We start from the raw sequence: 27,319 nt of genomic DNA, 5'->3' as shown, positions 1-27,319 counted from the left end.
GACATTTTTATGAAGCAATCTGATACTATTGCTTTTATTTATTATTATCGGAAACGTGAAGTCTCAGTTTTATTTATTACAATATTAGTCATAAAGAGAAAGTACACGATGAGACACAGTCCAACTAAATTATTTAATATCTAGTAACTTTTAGTCTCGCAAATGTCTCATCGTTGATTATCCCCCTTCTCAGTTCTGGCACTGCCTACGCACTGGGCGGATTTCAATCTTATTGACAATCAGCCCACCCTTCAACTGGGGACCATGTTCAAACATTGAGATTTCCAAATTCCCAGTCATATTGCAAGATGTAATGAACTCGCCAACTCGGACCTTTGTCCATTTGTTTTTAGGCAACTTACTCAGATCCTCTTTGCGTTCAATAGTCTCATGGTAATTGGGAATGGCGAGTTCAAAGTTCACTGGATGATTTGCAAATCCATATTCTCCGTCCTTCATCATTAACACAAACGAAACTTGGTAAACCATCCCTGGAGTGAGGTTTTTGGCAGGGAATTTCCCTCTTACGTCAAGCCAATCGATGCGCAATAGTACAGCCCCACTGCAAAAACATAACTTATTTTATTAATTATTCTTCATTTAACTAAAAATTAGGTAGAAAACCAATATTTATCTATATAATATATAAATACACTGTGTCCCATTGCCAGCAACTTGGATCATGTCCCCCATAGATTATGAGACCCTTTGCATGAATGTCGAAGGCGTTAGCCAACAAAAGCCTGTCAACCCAAAACTTCTGCAGTAAAAACATCAATTATTTGATTATTAGTATTGAAATTAATTGGTACAAATATATATAAAAATGATATTGAAGATGTTACTTGCCAGTTTGTTTTGGTTCAAGAAGATTCCAGCCTGGAGGTTTTCAATCAGATTGTCGCAGGAGGCGTCAATCTGGGAGTCTCCCTCTTTCAGAATGGCATGGAGGTTGTGTGGGAGCTGAACTTGAGCTGAAGCCATCAATCTGTTTGCTTTATTTTTCGATAGGATAATTGAGATTCCCTTATCTCCTACCTCCAGATAACATAACCTGTACACCGTCCAATATTGCCTCTGTACACATGTATGAAAATTCTTAGAGAGGAAAAGAAAGTATTAATTCTCAAAACTCATATACTCCTCCCTGAAAATAAAAAACCAGGACTTCAAACTCTCCCTTCTTCTGTTGCAACCTCCTTTCCTTTCTCATTTCCTTTCTCTAACTTCAGTTCATTCAACCTCTTCCTCAGTTCACGGAACCTTGATACAGATATTGCTTTAGTAAGCACATCAGCAGCTTGAAACTCTGAAGGCACATATTGCACTGCAAGTACATTGACAGCAACCTGACTTCTAACAAAATGAATATTCAGTTCTATATGCTTTCTTCGGCTATGCAAACAGAATTTGATGCAAGCAGACCTGCGCTTACATTGTCATACCAAACAATTGCTATATTTACATAGATCACACCCAACTCATTCAATAAATTTTTCAGCCACACTATCTCAGTCGGCACTCGACTCAAAGCCCTGTATTCTGACTGAGTTGAAGACAATGATTCTACCTTCTGCTTCCTTGAACTCCACTCCACAAAATTCCCTCCAAAGTACACACCATAACTTTTGAAAAAAACAGAGCAATAGTAATTGAAAAACAGGAACACAAAGTGATTGAAAATACCAGCGTTCTTTTATTTCATTGATTGCAGACTTTATATACAAAGAAAATAACAAACTTCCCTAAAGACTTGTCACTAAACATAGTGGATAAAACTGATGAGAAAATGTTGTCATTAATTAAGCCCTAGGTAGCACAGAAATGGAAACATTAAAACGGAAACGTGGGAAAACATGTAATATAAAAAATATATGGTTTTTTTTTATAAATATGAAATTTTTATAAAAAATACAATAATCTGTATTTTAATTAAAAAAAATACAACAATAGATTTTTTCCAACCAATTTAAAATAACATATAACAAAATAAACATGTATATAAATCAATATATTTTATCAAAATGTAAATAAATCAACCTACAAACTCAATATTATTTCATCAAAATAATAATTTCCAAGGGTCAATATCAAAGTCATCAAATAAAATATAATGAAAAAAATTAAAAATATAGTAAAATATTTATTGTATTTTCTCTATTTGATCATTCTCCTTATCCACTATGTCATTTGCATCTTCATCGAAAAAAACAGACTCCAATTCTGGTTCATCTAATGACAGGTTGGCTAATTGAAGAACTCCCACATCTTCCACACTCCCAAAGTCATCTCCACCAACACCCCACATCTTCTCCTTACCATCATAATACTTAGAGTTAACCCTTGACAATAAACGAAGATTGTTATGAACAAAAACCAAATCTTTTGCAATTTTTGGAATTAATTTATTCCTTCTAATTGAATTAATGAAAGAATAAGTACTCCAATATCTTTCACAACAAGAGGAGGAACTAGGTTGTCCAAGTATTCTGAATGCTAACTTTTGAAGCAATGGAGCATTCGAACCAAAACATGCGTACCACTTCATCGGTTCTGTATTAAATCTAGCACCAATTGAGTCAGGATCTTCAAATGGTCCACTTTTGAGGGAGAAGTTAGCATACTCATCCAATGTTTTAACACGCTCATCTTCAGAAAAGATCTTTTTAAAACATTTGTTCCTCTCAATAGATACTTCCCCATCCGTATGAGGAGGCACTCTACCTTCACCTCCTTCAAGCCATTGTTCACTATAAAACCTTTACAAATAATAGATATATCAAATAGTTAACAAATTAATACCCAATTTAATAAATAAATATATCAAATAAGTATGAAAGAAATATATAATTCAATTAGATATTTACCTTGGATTCAATGAATCAGCTAGACAATGGAGTGGAGTATTACTTTTTGCCCAACGATCATAAAAAATACTATAAATCACTGAATAGAAAGGAGAATCTTAGGTAGAAAACTTTCCTTCATGTTCATAAATAATCGATTTAACATTTTCAATCATAGAATCCCAATTCTCATAAATCAAATGAAGACATGACTTATTTGTATCACACATTCGAATCATATCATAAATCAGTGCAATAAAAGCAAGAATGTAATTGACCTTCACCCACCAATTCTCATCCAACACCTTATCACGAACAAATCTTGCTTTGCCTTGATCGTCTTCTCTATATTGTCCCCATTGTTCACTTACAATCATTAATTCTAGAGCACCCTTAATTAATTTAAATCTTTTGAGCATAACAACAACAGAGGCAAAACGAGTGTCTGCAACTAAAAGTAATTTCAAAGGACTAAATCGATTAAACATAGCCAATCGCATTGAATGGTTCATTATGAAGTTTTTAATTACCATAACATCATCATAAACATCAGTTATCCAATGACATTCATCATATGTCTCTTGATTATATTCCACATTTTTAGCTGCACATATATTTTTCAAAGCTAGATTCAAAGTATGCACAACACATGGAGTCCAATAAATATGTGGAAACATACCTTCAATGATTTCCCTAGCACCTTTACAATTTTTAGCATTATCAGTTATTACTTGAACTACTTTTTGATGACCAACCTCATCAATTATCTCTTTCAATAAATTAGCAATGAAATATTTATCTTTAACTTCACCTGCACAATTAACAGTTTTAATAAATATCGGGTCTGATTCACAAACAATCATGAAGTTAATTAAAGATCTCCTTTGTGGGTCACTCCATCCATCACTAACAATACTAACCTTTTTTTCTATCCAAGTGCTTTTAATAGGTTCCAATAACCTTTCCACATTTGTTTTCTCTTGCTGAAGTAGTGTAGTTCTTAATTTATTGTACTCAAGAGGCACATAACCACCCAGTGAATGATTAGCTGCAAATGAAAAGACACTAATATAGTTTGGATTCCTAGCAAAATTAAAAGGAAGACCACCAGTGTAAAACATTCTAGCAATTTTCTCATCTAATTGAGCTCTAGTTTGTATGTCAAAAGATTTAGCAATAGGAGAATCATCAACTTTTCTCTTCTTTGAAAAAAGATTTGACCTACTCAGTGACGGTAAGGATAAAGACAATGATTGATTTACATTATTAGTACTACTAGACAATGACACTTCCTTAGGTTGAGAATTATAAATCTTATTGGTAGCTTCATCATCTAATTTTCTCATTTTTACTAAATCTTCAAATTTCACATTAAAACAAACACCGATTCCTTTCCCCGTAATTTTTAATAGGTGAGCTTTAACTGTAGTATAAGTCCCTTGCCTTTCTTTATGACAAAAATTACAAACCCATTTGCATGTACCCCCTGACTCTCCCAGTTTCTCAATTTTTGTGACATATTTCCACAATGGATTTTGGTCTTCATCATTATTCTTTTTTGCAGAACCCAGAATTAAAATTTTCCTTACCAGTAGCAGAATCCATCACCAACAATTTGCTAAAATTTATCAAAAAAATAAACCAAATCATATAAATCATCGACTATTCTTCCTGGCAGCTTACTACACAAGTGAAATAAAATCACAAATTGAAAACATAAATAAATCAATTTAATTATAGGAAAACTTTTATCTATAAGTAATATTCAAATCAAACAAGAATAACTAAATTACAGACTATAAAATTATGCGATTAAATTATATAAAATCAAATATTCAATAATTACTAATAAAATAAATTATGGATTATAATTATAAATTATATTCATGATATATATATATTGCAAAAATTAACCAAATTGCATTGATATAATATATATATATATATTTTTAGGGGGAATAGAGCATATAAAATAATTTAATGTTTTAAAATATATTTTATAATAAATTAGAATTCAAACATTGACACATATGGAAGAAAGCATGCATTGACTGAGATATATAAAATCTTTGAGCAAAAGGCAGGCTAATGGAGTATATATATAATAATTTAATATATTTTTTATAATAAAATAAAAATCTTGGAAAACTAACAAATCTTGGAAAGCTAACAAATCTGGACTTGGGAATAGGGATGCATTAAATTAAAATACATATAAACTAATTTGTATCATAGGAGGGCAATAAAATGCACACTTTTTTTAGAGTTTTCTTTCTTCCAACCACTATTCAGAAAAGAAGAAGACGCCCAGGAGATTGACAGCAAAGAAGAGAAGACGCCCAGAAGACTATTACGCGTTGAAAACTATTTTTGTTCTTTATTTTCAAAATCCTTTCAGAATCTTTTTATGATACACTTTTAGAATCCTTGTATGCATAGAAAATTGTTTCAGTTAAAGAAACGAGTTTCCCTTTTATTTAAAATTATCAAAACAGCCCCGAAACGTTTTGTACCAATTTTGGGCTGTTTTGGATTCATGGAAACGCACACTGCTATGTGTTTCTGTGCTTCTTAGATTAAGCCATACTTAGCCACTAACTTCAGAAAAAGTAGCAACTAAACCTTGATAAAGTCAAGAGAGAAAATGAAGGGAATAGAAACTGAAAAAAACAATATGCTGAAATTAAAATGCCAACTGTCTAACACTCCTCCTTGGCATTTTAATGACAAATTCCAATATTTTGTCTTAAAGCTTCAAACCTTTCTTTAGGTAGTAGCTTGATAAAAATGTTTGCAAGCTGTTCTTCAGATGAACAATAAACAAGCACCACTTCATTTGATTGTTGGGCTTCTCTAATAAAGTGAAACTTAATCTTGATATGTTTGGTTCGTCTATGAAAGACTGGATTCTTTGAAATTGAGACCGTAGAAATGTTATCACACATAATCCTGGTTGCTTTAACTTGCTCATGTTCCAAATCCTTCAACATCGTCCTCAACCAGATAGCCTAGTTGATAACCGAGGAAGCAGTAATGTACTCAGCTTTTGCAGTAGACTGAGTTGTTGTCTCCTACTTCTTTGAGCTCCAAGTGAAAAAACTAGAACTTAGAGAAAATAAGTACCTTGATGTGTTTCTTGAATCATCAACACAACCTCCCTAATCACTGTCAGTGTAGCCAACCAATTTCAAAGCCTATCCTGGTGTTTTGGAAAGAAATTGCCAAGAGCAATGATACCTTTGATGTACCTAAGTACACATTTTGTAGCTGCAAAGTGAGTCTCCTTTGGTGAATGCATGAATCTTGAAAGAACAATCATAACAAATAGTATATTAGGTCTGCTTGCTGGCTACCAATTAAGCTTCTATACAAAGGCGACAAGTCCTTTCTTCTTCCTCTTACCGAATTCATACATAGAAAACTCCATCTCCCCAACATCGATGAACGTTGTAAACGTACCAACTAAAACATCCATCCATTTATTTTTTGGCTTTCCTGCAACATCTCTCGACATTCTTCCTCTCTTCCATCCGGGTGGACGAGTCTCAGGTTCACAGGATCTTCCCATCCCTGAGCCTGCTTCTCCATCTTTATCAGAAATGAAACTTTGTAAAATGTTAGAGGACTAAGTTTGCACATGTTGAATTTCCCTTTCACCTCAAAACTATTTGATTCTTGCAGAATGACCTCCTCGATCATTAATCTGTGTGATTCTTGTAATTTGAACTCCTCAAGCCTGTCGGTAGAGGCGGTTGAGATAGGTTGCAGAATCCAGTTTGGTTTTAGGTATGAGAGAGATTTTGCAAACAACACAAAGAAAATTTTCTGGGTCAACTTGTCAACCCAAAATTTCTACAATAATATATAGAATGATTAACAATAACCATGAAGATCAAATTATAGCCCAGTACTTGATCATTTTCTTCTGCCAATTACTTTTTTTTTTGGCTTTGCATGAATCAAGACGGATGTGAATTAGAAGCAAAATAAATAATTAAATTATTTAATCACATAATTATAATATATCAATATTAACACTTTTAATATCAATTTTGTTAATATATATAGTATTACTTATTTTAAATCTTGGTTGATTCCTTTCATAAATATTGGCAAAAAGGAAAGTTAACAATTGGTATTTGGGTTAGAAATTTTAAAATATTCATATTTAAAAATTTAAATAATATTACGGTTACTAACTTTTTAATCAAACCCAATAGCCAGACATAATCTTGAATTCACACAATTTGAGGTACGGGTGGATCCAATTAGAGCTATTGAGTTAGTGGTCTTACTCCAAAGAGTCGATTTTTTGTTGAAGCTCCAATTCAATAATTCATTTTAAGATCAATTTTTTTGTTCTTATGATATTGTTTATCTAATTAATGACACTGTTTACCGTATTAGTGGCCCGATGGTAATACTGTGCACCAACTCTAATGGGCTTGAACTACATATATGTTATTGTTTTGAGAAGTTGAGTTGACCTTAGACTCAATTTACCTCATATTGAATTCCCTAGTTTGAAGGGTGAGAGTTACCTTTTTCTTTTGGTTCAAGAAAAGTCCGGAGTAGAGTTGTTCACAGAGCTTGTCTGAGGAGGATTTATCAATTTGTGAGTCTGCTTCTTCAAGAATGGCTTCATAGTTTTTTGGAAGCTGCAATTTTGTTTGAGAAATCTGAGTTTCTTCAGCAGCAGCCATCTCTTGACCAGAACTATTTCTCCCCGCTATCAATGATCGATTGTCTCCATGTCCATGGCATCATAGTTTTTTATACTAGGAGAGAGGCTGGCCTAATTTATTAAAGACACCAAGGATATAATTGTTTTGAGTTTATTTATAGATCATAAACAGATTAACTAATATGACAGAGTATTTTGCATCTTGAATCTCCTTTTTAAAAGTGATCAATTATTCGGATTCTAAATCCCCCACTATAGATAGCATATATTCAAAAGAACTACATGACAAAAATTTCAATGATTCTCTGTTGAAGCACAAAGCCTTAAGTGTTAGTTTGCTGCCGCTATTTTAGTTACATGCTCCCACCATGAAATGAACCAAGATGTGTGGTGTCAGTGACTGTCCAGGAAGCACATAAGTGCACCCTTCCCAAACGCCCTGAAACTAGTTCGGAACATTTTGGATTTATAAAAAAAATTTGAAACACATTTTTCGTTTTCTTACTCCTTAATCAATTATAAATTGATTTATATTTCACTCTCTTTTACAATTTTGAGTTCTAATTCTGATTTCGTCTTCTCTTCTTTATGATATTTAAAATTTCTCTTATCTCTAGTATATTTAAACTTATCTCTTCTCTATCTCCAGCTTCTCCAATTGTCAGTTAATGCTCGAAAAATTGGCTTCATCGAGTTTGATATATATTGTTCATTTGGTTTGATAAACTAAGTTGGTTAAATGCATATCTTATTGTAATTAAAAAATTACTGTATTTTACTATAGTTTTACAGAAATACAGTTGTAGTCCATGCAATTCCATATAGACATCATATTGAACCATTGTAAAATGCCTAAATGGTATCAGAGTCATTGACTTGTATGACAATAGATATGACACCCATAGAAACTCTAATTCATGAAAATTCTGGTGGCAATTTTCATATTTATACGTTTCTCCACATATCTATTTCGTATGTTTTTGAGAAAATACATTTCAATGTTTTCGTTTTCGTTTTTCCGTTTCTGTATTACATAGGTGACCATAATTCTCCCATCCTTTTAGTTTGCTCTAGTAATTCATATGGTATTGCCTTTTCACAATATATTCTTGGGAAATTAAAGTGTTTTGTTAATTTCTTCTTCTTAGTAACTGTTTCATACAATAAATGAAGAAACTGTTATGAATATTGATGGTCTGTAACTCCTATGCTTAATGGTTTGTAACTCCCATGCCATAATTCATCCACAAAAGCTTCAGTTCTTTTCATACTTTATGGTAAAATGTATTTAAGCTACCTTCAAGTTCCCTAGGTGAGGGATTTTGAAAAACATACATACACCATATTCTGTAAAAATCAAATCACCTAGAAGACAACATGTTCCAAGGGTATATTCTGCAACAAATTATCTAGCAATGGCAGGAGATCAGTTTTTATATTTCGCAATTATAAATATTTTGGTTTTTATCTTGTGTATTTGTGATTGTGCATAGATAGAAACACATATTTATGTCTTTCATGTTTTAGTTCTGGTAAGAGCCAAATTATTCACTGGAGACAACGCTGGGAGGATGAACATCTAAGGAATCTGCATTGGCTTATACCAGTGCCTCTCCTGAAGTTCCATATATGGGGGAAGGATGAAGAAGTAAAAGTCGAGCTTTCATGCGGATGGGGAAGGACTTAGTTCTACTTGTAAATGTTCTGATACTTCATTCTCTGGATTCTCTGCTTCCCATACCAGCAACGAATCATGTGATGATACTTCTGTCTGTCGGAGCATTAGTTCAAATGAATCTAAGAAAGTGGATGGACCTCTATCTGCTCGTTTCTCCGTTTACATCTTGATACTGTTTCCGGTGTCAAGAATATGGATCATACCAAGCCATTATCTCGTAAATCTGCTACTTTGGTTGATTCTGTGAATAATTTCACTAATTTTAATAAATTAACTCAGATTTAACCTGGTGGCAGTGGAGATGGTCAGAGCATATCAAAGGGCGGATCTTACAGATTGTGACGGCCTATGGCATGACAAGGCCCAACGCATGCCCAGGGTCTATTAGGCCATGCCTCCTTTGGTTCTTAGTAGGTAGTTTGCCATATTATATGTTTACTTTTTAAAAATTTTAATTATTTTTTAATATCTTAAATTATTTTAATTTTTCCTAAAAAGATGCTGATCATGCCCCATTGGCCGTGCCTTTATAGAGGGGGTTTGGATGTGCCACCGGCTGACCTAACCCGTGGACATGTCTACACTCAATGGAAAGCTTGTAGCTGCTACATTTATGCGGAAATCCAAGAAATTTAATAATGAAAGCAATTAAATCACAAAACAAGAAAGGAAAGCGCAAACAAAAATTTATGTAGAAACCCAATTAGAGAAAAACCACAAGAACAAGATGATAAAAATTCCCTAAACTAAAGTTTAATTTCAAGAAGAATGCAAGAGATTAATAGCTCTTTTGAACTAATAATATTATAACTACACATTTTTCATATACAATTTGAATACACAAATAATATATCATCATGTGATTAGATATTAAATTTTATCTTTAATTTAAAAATTATTCAATTATATGATTATACGTCAATATGTAACAAATTATGTATTAAAGTGTAAAGTGTGTACATACAATTTTATTGCTCTCGAATATAACATAGAAATTGTAAAACCTTCGCCACTTAATTAAGCTCCTCTCTTTCTAATGGAATATGCAAATGACATATATTTATATCCGTAACAGAATAAGAATAGAACAACCAGAAGGCTTTTTTAATGACTAATGAATAATTAGTGAAATGGTCTCGTTTCAATTTGTTATAATGCTTGAAACATCCATTCACCTTATAGTAATCTCCATTTTTTTATCAAAACTCTCGATTTTTTATCTGAAATGTATGTTCCTAAATTCATTTTTTTTAATCTGAAATGCATGTAGGGCTCGAATCCAGCCCTACATGCATCCCCTGACCCTATAGTGGCTTCGTCCCTAAGTGCAACTATTGAAGGCCATGTGGAGTCATTGGCTAATCAACATTATGAATGGATGCCACCAAGTCTAGAACTTTTTAATGGCGTTGACACATAACACAGGGCCTCATGTGCTAGGTGGCATGAGTTGAGGCGGAACCATACTGGGCATTGGAACTTGGACAATTGATTGTGTAAATATTCATATGTATGGACGGAAAGGTTCCCAACGTGCAATCAAGTCAAAATGGGCACAGGTGGACAACATATGTCAACTCTCAGGAGACAGGTGCACATAGGTAGACTTGAGTGTGTAGGGTGCACACTGTCGATAGCAACACTTCCGAATAGTATAGAGAGACTCAAGAATCATTAAAAACATTATGGGCAATTGTTATTCAGACAATGAGTTGAAAAATATGCACAAAACCAAGGCCGGGTGAACAGGCAGAAAAACAGATTTGCGGGCTTTGCGTTTTTGGACGACTTGAATGACTAAAACAGGGGTTTTTAACCGTCAGTGTCCAAGTCAAAGAAGGGGACTATCAAGATGATTTATTATTCTAATAAATATTTTTTATGTTAATTATTATATTAATTAAAAATAAATTATATTTTTTTAAAAATCAATAAATAAAATATAATTATAATAAAAGTAAGATTATCTTAATAATATTTTAATATCTAAAATAATAATAAAAAAATAATAATATTTTTATATTATTTATTATTTTATTATTAATAATAAAATATTATCGTAAAATGTTATTACTTAAAAACCAAACATACTACCCCAATCAAATGCCCACCAGAAAACAAAACATCACCAAACTACGAAACCCACCATACAATTTCAATAAATTAAAATGTCAATTTACTAAAGTAGCAAAATCAAATAAGTTTTAACATTCCATAGAAATTGAAAAAAAATTACAGATTATAATTCATTATGTTCCCACTATACTGCTGGCATCCGATCCATCACAACTGCATTGCTTCTTGTAACTATAGTCTTATGCCAAAATGTTCAAGCTTTAGTTTTGAGGAAATGAGTAAGGTAAACTTTTTTTTTTTTAAAATAAAAGATTCTTATTTGCATTAAATCGTTTTTTTTGAATTAAATCGTTTACACAAAAAAAAAAAAATCTTAAGTCTGTTAACTAATATATTATATAAATAAAAAATTTAATTTTAATATATAATAAAAAAAAATTTTAACTTACGGTTTTTCAAAGACACCCCCACATTTTTTCACTCACGTTTTCGCTCGAGGTGGCGTCAAACTATTTTGACAAATATATGCGTAGTGAAGTGTACTCTGCAATTTCTGAAAACATTTCAATCGTTTTTCTTATTTTCAAAAAACAGTTGTTTCCTGTTTTTCTCGAATTTCATTTATTTATTATTCTTACTTTAAGAGAACAGAAGCTACTACTCATCCAGAGTCCATACTAGATTCTTGTAGTGAGGTAACAAATTTCAGATTTTGAACACAAAAATCTGTGTCTCAAACTCGATCAGACTTCAAAAACATACTCAAAATCAACTATTTGACTCTTTCATTTGCTTCTAATTGAGATGGGTAGGTCTCTAATTTGCTTCTCAAACATTCCTCTGAAATTTTCTTACATACCTAGATCATTTCCACCTCTCAATCACTCAAACCAGTGCCTATTTCTCAAACCCAGTAACAATTTCTCATCTGGGTATAAAAAAGTTTCGACTTTGAGTACAAAACTGGGGAGAAACGTTTCTACAACGGCTGTGTTGTCTGAGACTTCTTATCAGAAAGACTATCCTAAAATTGGTGCTAAATCCACCGGACCTATTCCTCCTAGCCAGCTCATTCAAGTTGTTGAGACTGCTGCTAAAACTGGTGCTGAGGTTTGTTTGCTTGTCATTCTTCAATTTTATGAATACCTAGTTCTTTTTTTGGATTTTACTTTTGTGATTGGTAAATTTCATAGGGAAGTTGTAATGTGGTTTGGTTTTTGAAGTCTTTAATACTTTGATTGTGAAGTTTAGAGTCTGTCTTCATGATAAGAAGGTTATAATTTTAGTGTCATTAGTTTACATTCTCTATTGAGGCTATATATTTCACTGCTTTGAAGTGAAACACTTTATATATATATATATATATATATATATATATAGATTTTGATGATTTTTAGAAGGCATTATTTACATTTTAAAATGCTCTGTTTACTAGGTTCTTCATGAAATGTTTTTTTTTTGAGCATACAAAAAAATTCCCTTGTGAAATTCATCTTTCAAAAGTCATGTTTTGTGCTTCTTTGTAAAGAGAATATTAGCCCTATATGATACAAGTATGATTGAGGGCTGCAGCTAATTTGTTATGCATACTGCTTTTTAACAAATTTAGCTTTATCAAAACACATTCTTATGGAGCTATGTCATTATCATTTTGGATCATATTTTCAGTGTATGGCAGTTGTTTGTTGAAAGTGACTTTATACAATTTCTTTTTACAGGTTGTGATGGATGCTGTGAATAGGCCTCGTAATATTACATATAAAGGGCTCACTGACTTGGTGACTGAGTAGGAGTCTCTCTTTCTTCTCACTACCATTAGTAGTGTAGATGTTTAATTATTTACTTATATTACTGTGCCTTTATTGCATTTCTAGATTTATAAAATATGGAACTTAGCTCAGGCATTATTTACCTTATTTATAATAAATTACTTGCAGCACAGATAAAAATAGTGAGGCGGCTATATTAGAAGTTGTGAAAAAGAATTTTGGAGAACACCTCATTCTTGGAGAAGAGGGTGGAATCATCGGAGACACAACATCTGATTATCTCTGGTGTATTGATCCTTTAGGTTTGTCTCTCTAAAACTGTTGACCTCTTCTATAGGACAAGTGACATAAGCTTCATGTAATTTTTATTTGAGATGCCGCTTGGAACTTCAGAATGATATTTCATGATTTTTCTATATGGTCACAGAAGCTTTTATAATTTACCACTTCTTTGCAAGTACCGATGTACTGCAGCAATTCTTGACCCTAGGGGTAACGGCTCGGGTCAACCAAATGGGTATAAATTCTTTTGAAGAGAGCTATAATCAAACACATGTATCAACCTAAATGTGACCTTTTAATTCATTGTGTTCAACCTTAACATGAACTATTTACTGAAAAATAGCATGAGACAGGCAATGTAAATAGAACAAGTTATCCTGATTCAACATGAGTAATTGATATGAAATCTATCTTATCAGTGTGTTTATTATTTTTCATTGTTTTGATAATGCTTAAGATTTTAATGTAATGAATAAGTGCTTTAATACTAGTTTTACTTGTTTCTTACAAAAGAAAATTTGATAGTGATAATTTGTTTTCGCTGTAACAGTCATTTTCCATAACTAACATAAGTTGGATACTAGCAGATCAACATAAAATGAGTAATTTTTTTGGCAAATTTTCTTGTAATCGATCTGTTTAATAACTGTTAATGTTGGAGTGATTTTGCATGTGTTCATTAATTATTTTTCGCTGGATCATGCATTTGTACAGTTATCTTTTGTTGCAAATGGACTATATAGAATCGACTTTAACTTGGCAATCCTTTTCTATTGTTTTAGATGGAACAACAAACTTTGCACATGGTTATCCTAGCTTTGCTGTTTCTGTTGGAGTTCTATTTCAAGGAAATCCTGCTGCTGCTGCTGTGGTAATGATTCGTCAGATTGCTCTTTGACATGATATCCATGTGCTTTTGTATCCAACTTGTAGTTTTGTTTATAATGTCAAGTTTAGCTGTCTAAAATTTTTTGGCTAAACTTCCCTGGCATCTCAGTTGTTTATGGATATTGTAACATTATAGTCTCTTACTAAGAAAAATAAGACATGCTTTTAGAACAGCAATTTTTGGGAGGAGAGCACACGATCCAGAGTACAGCTATGAACAATTATAGATAATTAATTGTTCCATCTTGTGGTATTGCAATTTTATACTTGACATGCTATATATTATTTACTAGAAATTTATGCAAGGTAACATTTTAGAAACCCGTTTTGTTAAAATAGGACAATCTTGAATTTGCAGCTCAATTCTATTATTCTAAATGACTTGACTGTACTCAACCTGAGGAATCTTATGGATGAGACAATCAAAGGAAGAAAACAATGAGATTTGTATATGGTATATCTGAACATTTAAGATCTTAAGATCAATGGGTAATTGATGAAATCTGGGTATACTAGAATGGCAGTGTGTACTAACTAAAGCATTGAGAGGTCTAGTTTCAGCCTTTTGGTGAATTATAATACCTCCCAATTGAAAAAAAGGTGTGAAAGGTTTCTTCAGTTGTCATATGGAAGGTAAAATGACAATGTTTGTTCTGTTTTCAGGTAGAGTTTGTGGGTGGCCCTATGTGTTGGAATACCCGTCTATTTTCTGCAACTGCTGGTATGAAAATGTTCATTGTTCAGTATTCTTAACGGCATTGTGTAATTTAAATTTATATATATGAATGGATTTGATCTCATTATTACAGGTGGAGGATCATTCTGTAATGGTCAAAAAATTTACGTCAGTCAAACCAATCAGGTGAGCAATTAGTGGCAAATTCATGATCTTCACATGTAATATGTGCACCAAATTGCTTTAGTATAAGTATATACTTATCCATTTTCCATTATCATGTGATGTTGGAGAATGAATAGCCACATTCATTCATATGCTTTCTATGGATGATGCATGGTTCTGTGACTCAATAAGCATGTGCCTTACTACATCATCTACAGGCATGTGGACTTCCAAGGCTGAAGTCTTGAAAACTGATTACAGAGGTTGTATCTATGTGGAGATGTTTTATCATATTGTCATAGAAATTGACAAAAGTATGTTGATTTATGCTTTATTATTTTTAGAAGTTGAGCCTTTTTGAATTTCAACAGCTTATTTTTTCCTTGCCTCTAGGTGGAGCGATCTCTTCTAGTGACTGGCTTTGGATATGAGCACGATGATGCATGGGCAACTAATATAGAATTATTCAAGGAATTTACTGATGTCAGCCGGGTACTGAGTGTTTATTTGCTTTCTTCCCCTCCCTAAACAGACGCTGTTTTTGCCTAAGTTGTAGAAACTCATATCTGCTCCCTTCTCCTGTCTGTTCACTTTTCCTCAATTAAGGGTGTGAGAAGACTTGGAGCTGCTGCTGTGGACATGTGCCATGTAGCTCTTGGGATTGTAGAAAGCTATTGGGAATATCGTCTAAAGCCATGGGATATGGCTGCAGGTGTTTTGGTAATTTTCTTTATCTTTATTAATGCTTTTGCTAGATAAGTGTGTGTACTTTTGCTGTGAAATTGATTATGGACTATTACTTGCTCATGCACCACGGTTCATCTTTGTTAGCATCATAGTTGATCATGAGAGCTTCATAAGGTCCCTAGATTTAATTTTTGTTATTATTCTTCTTTTTAACTTAATCACAAATGCTTAAAGATCAAGTTAATCTTTTTACTTTCTCTTTTTTACATATTTTTCCTCAATCAAAACAGAGATTGCTCACTTTTTACAACAAGCCATTTGCTATGTTTTTCCTGAAGAAGAATCATTGGTGAAAACTAGAATAATGAACATGATGCATAAAGATATGAACAATGTTATTTGTATCTACTTTGAGTACACAAATGAGTATATACTTAATGTGTGTCATTATTTAATTGGGTGTTATTTTATTTTTAATTCAACATCACCAATCACTTGATGACACACATAAAAAGTGTACTTATTTGTCTACTCAAAATAAATACGCTAGTTTATTGTAAAGATGTATGATGCCCACTTAAACAACAAAAGATCATTCTTTGAGAGACCAAGGTTTTCTGATTTCAGTTTAATTTATTAATGGCATTTTTTTTACTCCCCTGTAAGCAGATTGTTGAAGAGGCTGGCGGGGCAGTTACTCGCATGGATGGTGGAAAGTTTTGTGTGTTTGATAGATCTGTTTTGGTATCCAATGGTGTACTACATGCTAAGGTTTGATTTTGTTGTCATTTTTTTTTCTAAAAATGAGTTTGTTAGAATTAGGATAATAATAACAACAATTAATAATATTGATTAAGATATTAGAAGGCTGGAGTTGACATCTTTTGTTGTCAACATTGTTCTCATTGGAGTGATTGGATTAATTTGTGTAGGTTCCTGTCAGAATCATATTAACTTACTTTCTTTTTGTCTCCCTAGTTTTGATGTGGCTCATATCATAAAATGAAATACTATGATTTATGCTTTATACTATAGTGACATACTTTAAAATGTTATATATGATTATATTCAGTTGAAACAAAAAGCCAAAACTGAGAGTTGTATTTGCATTTTTCTCCACTGTCAAATGTTTGACAAATAATGAACAGAGTCTGTGAGAAGTTGTGGAAACATATATTTCCAATTGTGTGTTTGAATGCAATTTCGTTAAGTATGTTGAGGTTATCTGAAATGTCTTACTTTCCATGAATGTGCAGCTTTTGGAGAGGATTGCACCTCCAACTGAGAAATTGAAGACTAAAGGAATTGATTTCTCGCTCTGGTATAAGCCTGATAATTACCACACAGACATTTGAAAGGTGCTAGATTTCTTTTTTCTTCTGCCAGCTTGATTAGAAGGCTCTTTGCAGACATCAGGTGCTCTCAATTGCGCTTTAAATTGTTATTTATCTTTTTTTTTTTATAAATAAATTCTTAAATAAATGGTGCTGATAATTGCCAAGAAATTACCAAGCAGGCTGGACATTTGTACATTCCAAACCATGAATAAAAAGCTTGCTGGTCTTTTAGTCCTATATGAGTCAAAAGCGGGTTGGATTTCTTGAACTATGAATTTTATCATCCTTCTATGATGATAACCAAGAAGTTATTTGAATAGATAAAGTTCACCTCTGTCTCTTTCTCTCACTCTTTCTCACACACACACGGCCATGAGGTTTATGATTTCCTCTTGATCCAAGCTTTACATGAACAAAATACAAGATTGTGGTTTATAAAAAGGTTAATGACAAGAAGTAAGTTTTAACCACAAATGCTCATTAAGTTTTGAAGAACTCAGATTAGGGAGGATTTTGATTCCACATGCATGCTAGAATACTTAGGAAACAAGCTTAGGTTTCATTTTTTTTGAAAGAAGAATTGAGAAGCTAGAGATTAGTTAGGAGACAGTGCTGGAGTGTTCTTACAGTAATGCTACTGACCCTTTTTTTTTGATAAGTAATTATTTTCACTTATACTAAACATGTAAATGAATTTATTGATTGATTTGAAGCTTTTTCAAACTTAGTTGTGCAAATGTTGAATATTTGATTATTTGCAGACTTGGTATGTCTACCGAAAGACAACCCTGTTGATGATAAGTCCTTTCTTCCATTTCCCATTCTCAATTTTAGACATTAGGATTTCCAACTCCCCAGCCTACTCTGGCGAAGTTGTAAACTTGCCAACCTGGATTTTTATCCATTGATTTCTTGGCTTCATCGTCAAATTTTCTTTGTGCTCTATCTTAATTCCATTTGGTAGGAAGAGTCTCAGGTTCACTAGAGCATCACATCTGCTGGAATCCATGACCACTTTGTTTATCATGTGTTACACTAATGCATACAGAGTCTTGCTGAAGAGCTCATAAGTGGTCATGCGTGTTCTTTCTCTTAAATGTTGAGTGTTATTGTTTTGTTTATTGATTTCACATATTTTCTAGTTTGTTCACCGTCCGTGCATGACCTTCTTCCTTCAACATTATGACAAATGCAACCTCGAGCAAAGTCCTTGGATTGAGCTTTGTTCTGTTGAATTTCACATTTGTCTCCAGCCAGCTCACATTTAAAAGTTCTGCCACATCCATAAAAGCATCACTGCCTAAGAACTTACAGTCACAGGAGAATTACTATCCGGTAAACTCAGCCATTGATTTAACTTAATGTTCTTGCAGAAGTTAGGTGATGAAATCTTTTCACATATTTCAACCATGTCTGGTGTTCTCAGAAAGTACTAATAAACCTCTGTGAGATGGCGCCATGTGAACAAAATTAATTAGTCCTTGACCTGCAACCTTAGAAGCTAGTTTAGTGAGTCTCCCAGCATGACAAGTCCTGCCTTCCAATGGGGACTGAATTCATACATAGAGAATTCTATATATGGACGTTGCAAGAAGTGGGATCTCCACGCCAGTCTCTGGTTTCAGTTTTGCCGAACACTTTTTTGTTTTTGCTTTCCAGCTTTGGGGTAGCCGAGGAAGTTGCAGGTTTGTGGGAACATTTTTTCATCTCTATGATAAATGAGATGCGGTAAAAAGCCATTTGAGGGCAAAAACTCATCGGAGTAAGCATTGGTGTGCTATTTTTTCCTTTCACCTGGTTAAAAACCCCTTAAGCATGAAAATAGCTTACAGGCGCATACTAATCCTTTTAAGCGCAACTGTATGAAACAATTTGTAACAGTTAAAAATGCTACTATATAAATTGATTATTTGTGGGCAAAGTTAATCAGAGTGGCACAGTGGAAGCGAGGTGGCTAAGTGGAAACCTGTCTCTAACAGTGGCTTCTGGAAGCTTTTTGTTAAATTTTCCTGGGTTGAACAACATAAATTTGTGCTATTCTTACTAATTTTAAGATCTTACCTTTTGGGTGGGCATGATTTGACCTGTGTTTAGGCTTGGATCATTGTTCGATTAAACTAGTTGAGCTCAAGCATCCCACATTTTAGCTCGCAATTGACACATTGTAAGAAAAATTAATTATTGGAGTGGTGCAGGAGAAGCGAGATGGGCCCATATCCCACGTCAAACGTGGCTCTGATAGTGTGACTACTGGAAGTTTTTTGTTACATTTTCTTGGGTTGTTGGGGGTTCCTTTAACAATATAAATTTGTGATATTCTTACTAATCTTAAGATTTTACTTTTTGAGTGGACGTGATCTGACTTGGGTTCAGGCTTGGATCGTTATTTGATTAAATTAGCCGAGCTCAAGCACTACACATTTGAGCTCAGAATCGACACATTGATGTGATTGTAAAGTTAAGTTAAACTCCATGTAATTTCTATTCGGTTAGGTTTAGATTGTGTATATGTTACACATTTATCGAACCATGTGAACAAAGTAGCCATTCATGTTTTTATTTTGAAGAAAATTTGTAGAAAATATGTACATTAAACATGTTAGGATTTCCTTTATACAACTGATAACCCAAAATATAATAATGCCCCAACAAAAATTCTCTAGCCTTGAAGGAATAGTCGTTCCTTCAATGGAATGTCTTTTTCGCTCTTTAATCTTGGTCATTGTAAGTGAATTGTCCCGTTTGTCTTCTTGTTTCGTTTCCCACAATTTAGATGTTATAAACATGCTTGGAACAATCAATGAAATGGCTTATTTTGTTAAAGAAAGACTATAAACCATTTGATATGACCTACGCTAATTTTACATAACGTTCTTGTTCTAATATGTTATGGCATCTAAAACACATTTTTCTAACTTCAAACGATCTTATTTTGTATGATATATCATCTAGAATGTTTGTTCCTTGAACATGGAATACCTATTCTATATTGTTTTACGATCTTTAAGTGATAAGAAATCTTAGAGTATGAGTTACATTTTTCGAAGGCACATAGGAAGTTCTGGAACAATTTTCATTTATATATTCTTAACACAAGCATTACACTTTATATAAAAGACGTTAACTAAATCAAGAAAAAAATTTTATCTTCGTGTGGTAGTTAAACTACCTATATGGTAGCTAATTATTCCTATACAAAATACAACTAATTATTCCTACACAAGGAATACAACTCATGCTACACAATCATTCCTATATAGGAAATACAACTCAGCGAACATTTTTAACGATCTCCATGATACATGGGTATACTAACACTTTTGAAGAATAACAATATGAACCATCAGAGTGGTGCAACATAAGCATGGTGGTTCCTTAACGCATAGGTCCCAAAATTGAATCCATCTCTGATAAGAGTGGCTTACGTGAATTTTTTGTTACTTTTTTCTGGGTTGTTGAGGGTTAATGTTAACCCTTGAACAACATAAATTTGTGATATTCTTACTAATATTAAGATCTCACTTATTGGGGGAACATAATCAGAGCCAGTTTGGGTTTGGATTATTGTTCGATTAAACAAACTAAGCTCAAGCGCCTCAAATTTGTAGTCTCTAGTTTTGACAAACTAAGATTTTAAAAGGAGAATGAGAAAATATAGCATATATAAAGAGCGACACCGGATTTCTTCCATAGATTATTTTACAAAAGTCCCATACATTTTTATTTATTTTTACAATATGAATAATTATTGTATATAATAATATTGTTGATCAATCATTATTATATATGTAATAATATAAAATATTTACTTATCAAGAAAGAACAATTACTATTCTTGAGTGGACAAAAACATTTATACCTTGAATATATGCATGGATATCATGTTTCCAAAAGAAAGATTCCTGATAAATTTAAACTGGAGCACGTAGTAGTTGAGACTGTGAGTTCCAGGCCATATAAAAGAAACTGAGAGGAATGTGAGGGCAAAAAAAAACATGCAACACTCAAAAAAAAAAAAAAAAAAAACAAAGAAAAGGTTAAACAACTAGAGAGGAGACTTTGAGAAGGGACATTAAGTCAGTAAACAAAATTAAGCATAACAAAACAAAGTAACAATAAGCACTCTCACCAGAGGGCAATGAGAAAAAAGAACATTAATAACACCAGACACCAAAGAAACGCATAATATAAAGCCTGGGAGACACTTGAGAAAAAAAAGATTATGATAAATGAAAGGTCAGAAGGAACAAAGGAAGGGAGAACCTGTACAAAAGATAGCCTGTCAGTGCAACAGAAAGAAAAACCTGGACAAAAAAAAATTGAGTATAGTATAGACAATAAGAAAAATCAACACCTATAATTGCAGTGTGAATAACAAAAGAAAAACAGAAAACCAGAAGACAGGCATCAAGCAAGAAAGTAATGCAAAAAAAATTGTGAGAATTTGCACCCAAGGTAGAATGTGAGCACATCAGTAAGAACACCAAAACAAAAGAAACAAAAGCAAAATTTAGTATTTAAAAAAAGAACGAAACAAGACAACTGTTTCTGCAAGTGCAGAGAGAAAAGTAAGAGGAATACAAAGAAAAACGATAAGCCAAAATACAGAGAATAAGCAGGAAAGTAATTACAAAGAAATCAAAGCAAAGACAACAAAACAAACAAAAAAATTCAAGAGAAACAACAAAATAACCAAGGATACAGTACAGTGACAACATATACCGAGAACAAAAAACAGTTGTAGAAATATAGTGGAGTGACTGTTCACACAAGCAAGCACAACAATCAGTCCACTAGAAGGACAAGAGTCAGGAAATAAAAAAATGAATATGCCGACAGCATGGCCATAATAGTTCACAACTTTTTTGTCTGCAGGTTGCACACGCTTTACTGCAAATCTCTACTATTCTATCCATTGCACACTCCATTTACATGATCAGAAGTTTATATAGAATTTTGGCATGAACACTACATAAACAAAGATTTGCGCTAAATTTATACTGGAGCATGTATAAATCAAGCTAAGGTTCATTATTCTTACACTTATGTACTAACATCTCGCCACTTTTCCAAAGGACATGAGACAACTTAACCCAACAACCTCCAAAGTTAACTGGTTGAATCTTCACATCAACTGATTACTTTGGTATACTCTTGATGTTAATGACTAGCTTCAACATCCTTTTATCATAATGGATGAATTAGATTCTTGAAAATACATCAACTAGGTTGTTTATAAAAAGAATCATTCACAAATTTTCGTGACTATTATTATAGAAAGTATATTTTTTACCCAAAAAAAATATTTAATTTAAATTGGATTTCTCGAGAAAAGAATAAATATTTGATTGGTTGTCAATCTACCATACTCGTAAGCCTACTAGCGGGATCCAATTTTGTTTTGGAAGGCATTTGTAGTCACACAGAGGCTTTAAGCCATGTGTCTGGCTAGGCATGTAAACATTTTGGACTTGTAGCGTAACATATGGACACAACAATACATTTTTGCTAAGTATGATTGCCTTTCCAAAAAAAAAAATCATGTGCGTTCAATTTTAAGTATTTAATTGGATATCCAAATAATGTGTTGTCAATCTATTAAGATAATTTTAAATTAAGAATAAAATAATACTCATTTATAGAATGACACGTCATCCAAATACCTATTTAGATGTTCAAAACTGAATGCACATAAACATTGTTTGTGAGAATTACTTCTTCAAATTTATCACGGTAAGGGATGCAACAAACCTACATCAAATATATGAAAATGATAATGAATGATGTGTTTTCAAGTTAGCTTAGATTAGGGTTGTTCAACTTAATGTGAGTTGAATTTGGGCTGGAAATTCAGCTCAATAAATCAACTCAAATTCGTTTTCGATGATATTGTTTATACCCTTTGTAATCCTATTCATTTTACTGATGATACTATTCATTTTGGTGATGACAATATTCCTCCCATCAGCAACCCTTTTGACAATATCTCTGGTTGACTCTAATTAGCTATTATGGATTCGAATTGAGCTTGAACCTGCCTATGTTTGGACATTTCAAAGTAGAATGGAGAAACTAGAATGCTGGAAATTTTTGTGCAGCAATCTCATATTATTGATTTGATTTATTATAGCATATGTAAGCTCCAACAATTTTATTTATTACTATAGAACTTATGATGAGAAGCTAAAAGTACAACATGATATATCTTATTTAGTATGTAGAAACTTTTAGTTTCACAAACGTTTCATTGTTGATTCTCCTCCTTCTCACTTGAGAGGCCGATACTCTGGGTGGATGATGATCTTATTGACAATCATCCCACTCTTCCATTGGGAACCCTGTTCAAACATCAAGATTTCCACGTCGCGACTTATATGGCAAGACGTAACGAACTCACCAACTTTGACCTCTGTCCATTTGTTTTTTTGGCAATTTACTCAAATCCTCCTTGCGTTCAATAGTCTCATGGTAATTGGGAATGACGAGTTCAAAGTTCACTGGATATATAATTGAAATTATCTTATCTCCCACCTCTAGATAACATAATCTATACACCGTCCAATTAATATTGCCTCTGTATAGATGTACGGAAATTCTTAGGGAAGAAAGTATTATGACATTATGCCAATAATCTATTTTCGTGACATGAATTAAAATTCTGTGCTACTGAGTTGTCTATTTGGAATTTTAGAATGAAATATCGGAATCCAGAGTAACAAAAGTAGTTTTTATTTTATCACGAAAACTATTGTTTTATTATCTATACCAAAAGTAGTTGTCTGTATCATAAATTATTCTAAAGAGTAATGCTATATGTATATATTTTTTGTATACAAATAAAATATTCAGAGAATGTGTCATCATGTAACTTGGTGTTACTTTTTCTTTAATTCAAAATCATTAAATTATATGATGATATATTATTTGTGTATCCAAATTATGTATCAAAAGTCTGTACAAATATTTTTTATTGTTATTCTAAAATAAGAATAACATTATTTCTTTATTCCTTCTATAAAGAGGATCCACAACCCATTATAAGCATCTCGGATATTCTTATCTTAGAGGATGAACCTTGTTGTTTTGCAAAATATTGAATTGAATCGCACAGTAAGCAAAGAGAAAATCAAAACCAGAAAGTAATCACATAAGACATACAAATTTACATAGTTTGGCGATATGCCTACGTCCACATAGCAGCCATTCATGTTTTTATTTTGAAGGAAATCTGTAAAAGATATGTACATTATACATAATAGGGTTTCCCTTATACAATTGGTAACCTAAGTAACCCAAAATACAACAATGCCTCAACTAAAATTCTCCAACCCTGATTAGAATAGTCGTTCCTTCTCTGGAACCCTTTCTAGTATTTAATCATGGTTATTGTAAGTGAATTGCCCTGTTTGTCTTCCTCTTTTGGTTCCTACAATTCGAATGCTATATACATGCTTGGAACGATTATTGGAATGACTTGTTTCGTTAAAGAAAGACTATGGACCTTTTGGTATGACCTATAATGATTTGGTGGAACGTTCTTGTTATAATCTATTATGACATTTGAAACATTTGTTCCTAGCTTCAAACGATCTTGTTCTATATTACATTGTTTGAAATATCCAATACTCGATCAAGGAATGTCTGTTCTATTGTTTCAAGATCTTTAAGTGATAAGTAATCTTTGAATGAGTCACATTTTTAACAATCTCCATGATATAAGGGTATACTAATACTTTTGATGGATAACAGTATGAACAATCAGAGTGATGGTGTATAAGCATGGTGGTTCCTTAACTCATTGGTCCCAAGATTGAATTTGTCTTTGGTAGAGTAGCTTATGTAAATTTTTTGTTACATTTTTCTGGGTTTTTGAGGGTAAATGTTATATGAAGTTGCAGGCAGTCAACATGAATTTGTGATATTCTTACTAATATTAAGATCTCACCTACTGGGTGAACATGATTGAAGCCAATTTAGGCTTGGATTGCTATCCGATTGAGCTAGCTGAGATCGAGCACCTCATATTTCAGCTTGGAATTGATGCATTGATGTGATATTAAGGTAGGTTAAACACCATTTAATTTTCGCTCTGTTAGATTTAGAGTATTGCTAGCATGATGAATAATATTATTCACAGGATGAATAATATCATTGAATAGGTAAATGAGCAATCTCAAACTGAATTGGATCTTTATTCAACTCAAAATTGACTTGTTTGAGCTGCGCGAACTAGGGTCGGATCTTCCCCTACTTGATGGGATGATATATATTCAGTCAAATGTAATAGCAAATTTACAATCTACAATTTTGACAAGCTAAGATTTTAAAAGGAGAATGCAAAAGTATAGCATATATAAAGAGTGACTCTTGGTTATTCCATAGATTATTTTACGAAAGTCCCATACATTTTTATTTATATATAAAATGAACAATTTTTATATATAATAATATTGCTGATCATGATTGTTATATATGCAATATAAAATATTTACTTATCAAGAAAGAATAATTATTATTCTTGAGGGGGACAAAAACATCTATCTTGAATATATGCATTGATATCATGTCTCCAAAAGAAAGATTCTTGATAAGTTTAAACTGGAGCATGTACATAGAAGATGAGACTGAGAGTCCCAGTTCATTTGGGAAATAACGTTGTTGATCATCATTATCATATATGCAAATTCAAATATTTACTTATTGTAAAACAATAAATAATATTCTCCAGGATAAAAAGAGAAAAAATCTTGAATATATGCATTGATATCATGTTACGTAAATACAGATTTGTACTAAATTTTACTCTGGAGCATGTATATATAAATCATGACTAAGGTTATTTTTTTTCTGTGTATTGACTGACTTGAATGTCTTTCTTTGAATCAGAATTTGAAAATAATAATTTGTTTCGGAGGAGGATAAAAAGGAAAATTTTCTTATATGTGTTAACATTAATTATATTTTGGTTTAGTAAAACTGAATAATTCAATAATTCAATAAAAGTGTAGGATTGGGTTCATGTATTTGAAAGCACTTATAAAGAGGCTTTGAGGCATGTGAAATGAAGATTATGCAGCTTATTAAAATAAAAATTTTGGCTTCTGTATGTTCTTCCTAAGTTCAGAAAAATTCCACGATTAGGAAGCTGCGTTATCTTGATTTTATTAAACTTAATAATTTTATTATCTCTCACATATTATTATTGGAAACGTGAAGTCTCATAGTTTTATTTATTACAATATAAGTCATAAAGAGAAAGGACACGATGAGACATAGGCCAACTAAATTATTTAATATCTAGTAACTTTTAGTCTCGCAAATGTCTCATCGTTGATTATCCCCCTTCTCAGTTCTGGCACTGCCTACGCACTGGGCGGATTTCGATCTTATTGACAATCATCCCACTCTTCCACTGGGAATTGTGTTCAAACATTGAGATTTCCAAATTCCCAGTCATATTGCAAGATGTAATGAACTCGCCAACTCGGACCTTTGTCCATTTGTTTTTAGGCAACGTACTCAGATCCTCTTTGCGTTCAATAGTCTCATGGTAACTGGGAATGGCGAGTTTAAAGTTCACTGGATGATTTGCAAATCCATATTCTCCGTCCTTCATCATTAACACAAACGAAACTTGGTAAACCATCCCTGGAGTGAGGTTTTTGGCAGGGAATTTCCCTCTTACGTCAAGCCAACAGACATTCAATAATTCAGCCACCTCAACTTGAACACATGTACAACTGCTAAAATATAATTTATTTCATTAATTAATCTTCCTTTAACTAAAATAAAGTAGATAACCAATAGTTACATATAAGATATATAAATACCCTTGTGTGTCTGGCTTAGAAGTCCAATTCCAGTAGCGTGTATCGTCTCCCCACGTGATTGTGAGACCCCTTGCATGAATGTCGAAGGCGTTAGCCCACAAAAGTCTGTCAACCCAAAACTTCTGCAGTAAAAACATCAATTATTTGATTATTAGTATTGAAATTAATTGGTACAAATATATATAAAAATGATATTGAAGATGTTACTTGCCAGTTTGTTTTGGTTCAAGAAGATTCCAGCCTGGAGGTTTTCAATCAGATTGTTGCAGGAGGCGTCAATCTGGGAGTCTCCCTCTTTCAGAATGGCATGGAGGTTGTGTGGGGGCTGAACTTGAGCTGAAGCCATCTCCTGATCACTTTTCTCTTCAAAATTCCAAGTAAATCTTACTGATGATGTTCGT

At 32.7% G+C, this 27,319-nt stretch overlaps 3 protein-coding genes across 8 annotated transcripts; 1 reads left to right on the top strand and 2 right to left on the bottom strand.

Annotated features, from left to right (window-relative positions):
* On the bottom strand, positions 1-27,319 carry LOC123219136 (protein PHLOEM PROTEIN 2-LIKE A1-like). 2 transcript variants are annotated; one of them, XM_044640894.1, is made up of 4 exons: positions 27,249-27,319; positions 850-968; positions 654-760; positions 1-562 (listed from the first exon to the last, which is right to left on the bottom strand). In XM_044640894.1, exons 1-4 carry the CDS (start codon positions 27,262-27,264, stop codon positions 190-192), a joined length of 615 nt encoding a protein of 204 aa, XP_044496829.1. In that variant the 5' UTR covers positions 27,265-27,319; the 3' UTR covers positions 1-189. The 2 variants fall into 2 exon arrangements, with proteins under 2 accessions (XP_044496829.1, XP_044496828.1); XM_044640893.1 differs by lacking the exon at positions 27,249-27,319 and having other exon boundaries at positions 850-1,004.
* Positions 6,185-7,633, bottom strand: LOC123219139 (protein PHLOEM PROTEIN 2-LIKE A1-like). The gene is made up of 2 exons (XM_044640896.1): positions 7,388-7,633; positions 6,185-6,698 (listed from the first exon to the last, which is right to left on the bottom strand). The coding sequence occupies exons 1-2, from the start codon at positions 7,547-7,549 to the stop codon at positions 6,309-6,311; spliced, it is 552 nt and encodes a 183-aa protein (XP_044496831.1). The 5' UTR covers positions 7,550-7,633; the 3' UTR covers positions 6,185-6,308.
* On the top strand, positions 11,824-27,318 carry LOC123219131 (phosphatase IMPL1, chloroplastic-like). 5 transcript variants are annotated; one of them, XR_006502820.1, is made up of 12 exons: positions 11,824-12,394; positions 13,003-13,070; positions 13,222-13,355; positions 13,481-13,570; positions 14,118-14,206; positions 14,887-14,944; positions 15,033-15,085; positions 15,458-15,556; positions 15,671-15,784; positions 16,421-16,522; positions 17,008-17,167; positions 18,748-19,163. XR_006502820.1 is itself a non-coding variant. In XM_044640882.1 (11 exons), exons 1-11 carry the CDS (start codon positions 12,089-12,091, stop codon positions 17,104-17,106), a joined length of 1,212 nt encoding a protein of 403 aa, XP_044496817.1. In that variant the 5' UTR covers positions 11,825-12,088; the 3' UTR covers positions 17,107-17,325. The 5 variants fall into 5 exon arrangements, 3 of the variants coding, with proteins under 3 accessions (XP_044496817.1, XP_044496818.1, XP_044496819.1); XR_006502819.1 differs by lacking the exon at positions 18,748-19,163 and adding an exon at positions 18,462-18,649; XM_044640882.1 differs by lacking the exon at positions 18,748-19,163 and having other exon boundaries at positions 11,825-12,394; positions 17,008-17,325.

The sequence above is a fragment of the Mangifera indica genome, chromosome 6 (genome assembly GCF_011075055.1).
Source record: "Mangifera indica cultivar Alphonso chromosome 6, CATAS_Mindica_2.1, whole genome shotgun sequence".
NCBI classification, from domain to species: Eukaryota; Viridiplantae; Streptophyta; class Magnoliopsida; order Sapindales; family Anacardiaceae; genus Mangifera; species Mangifera indica.
Note: the sequence above shows the minus strand (reverse complement) of the source record. Positions and strands in the feature narration are given on the sequence as shown.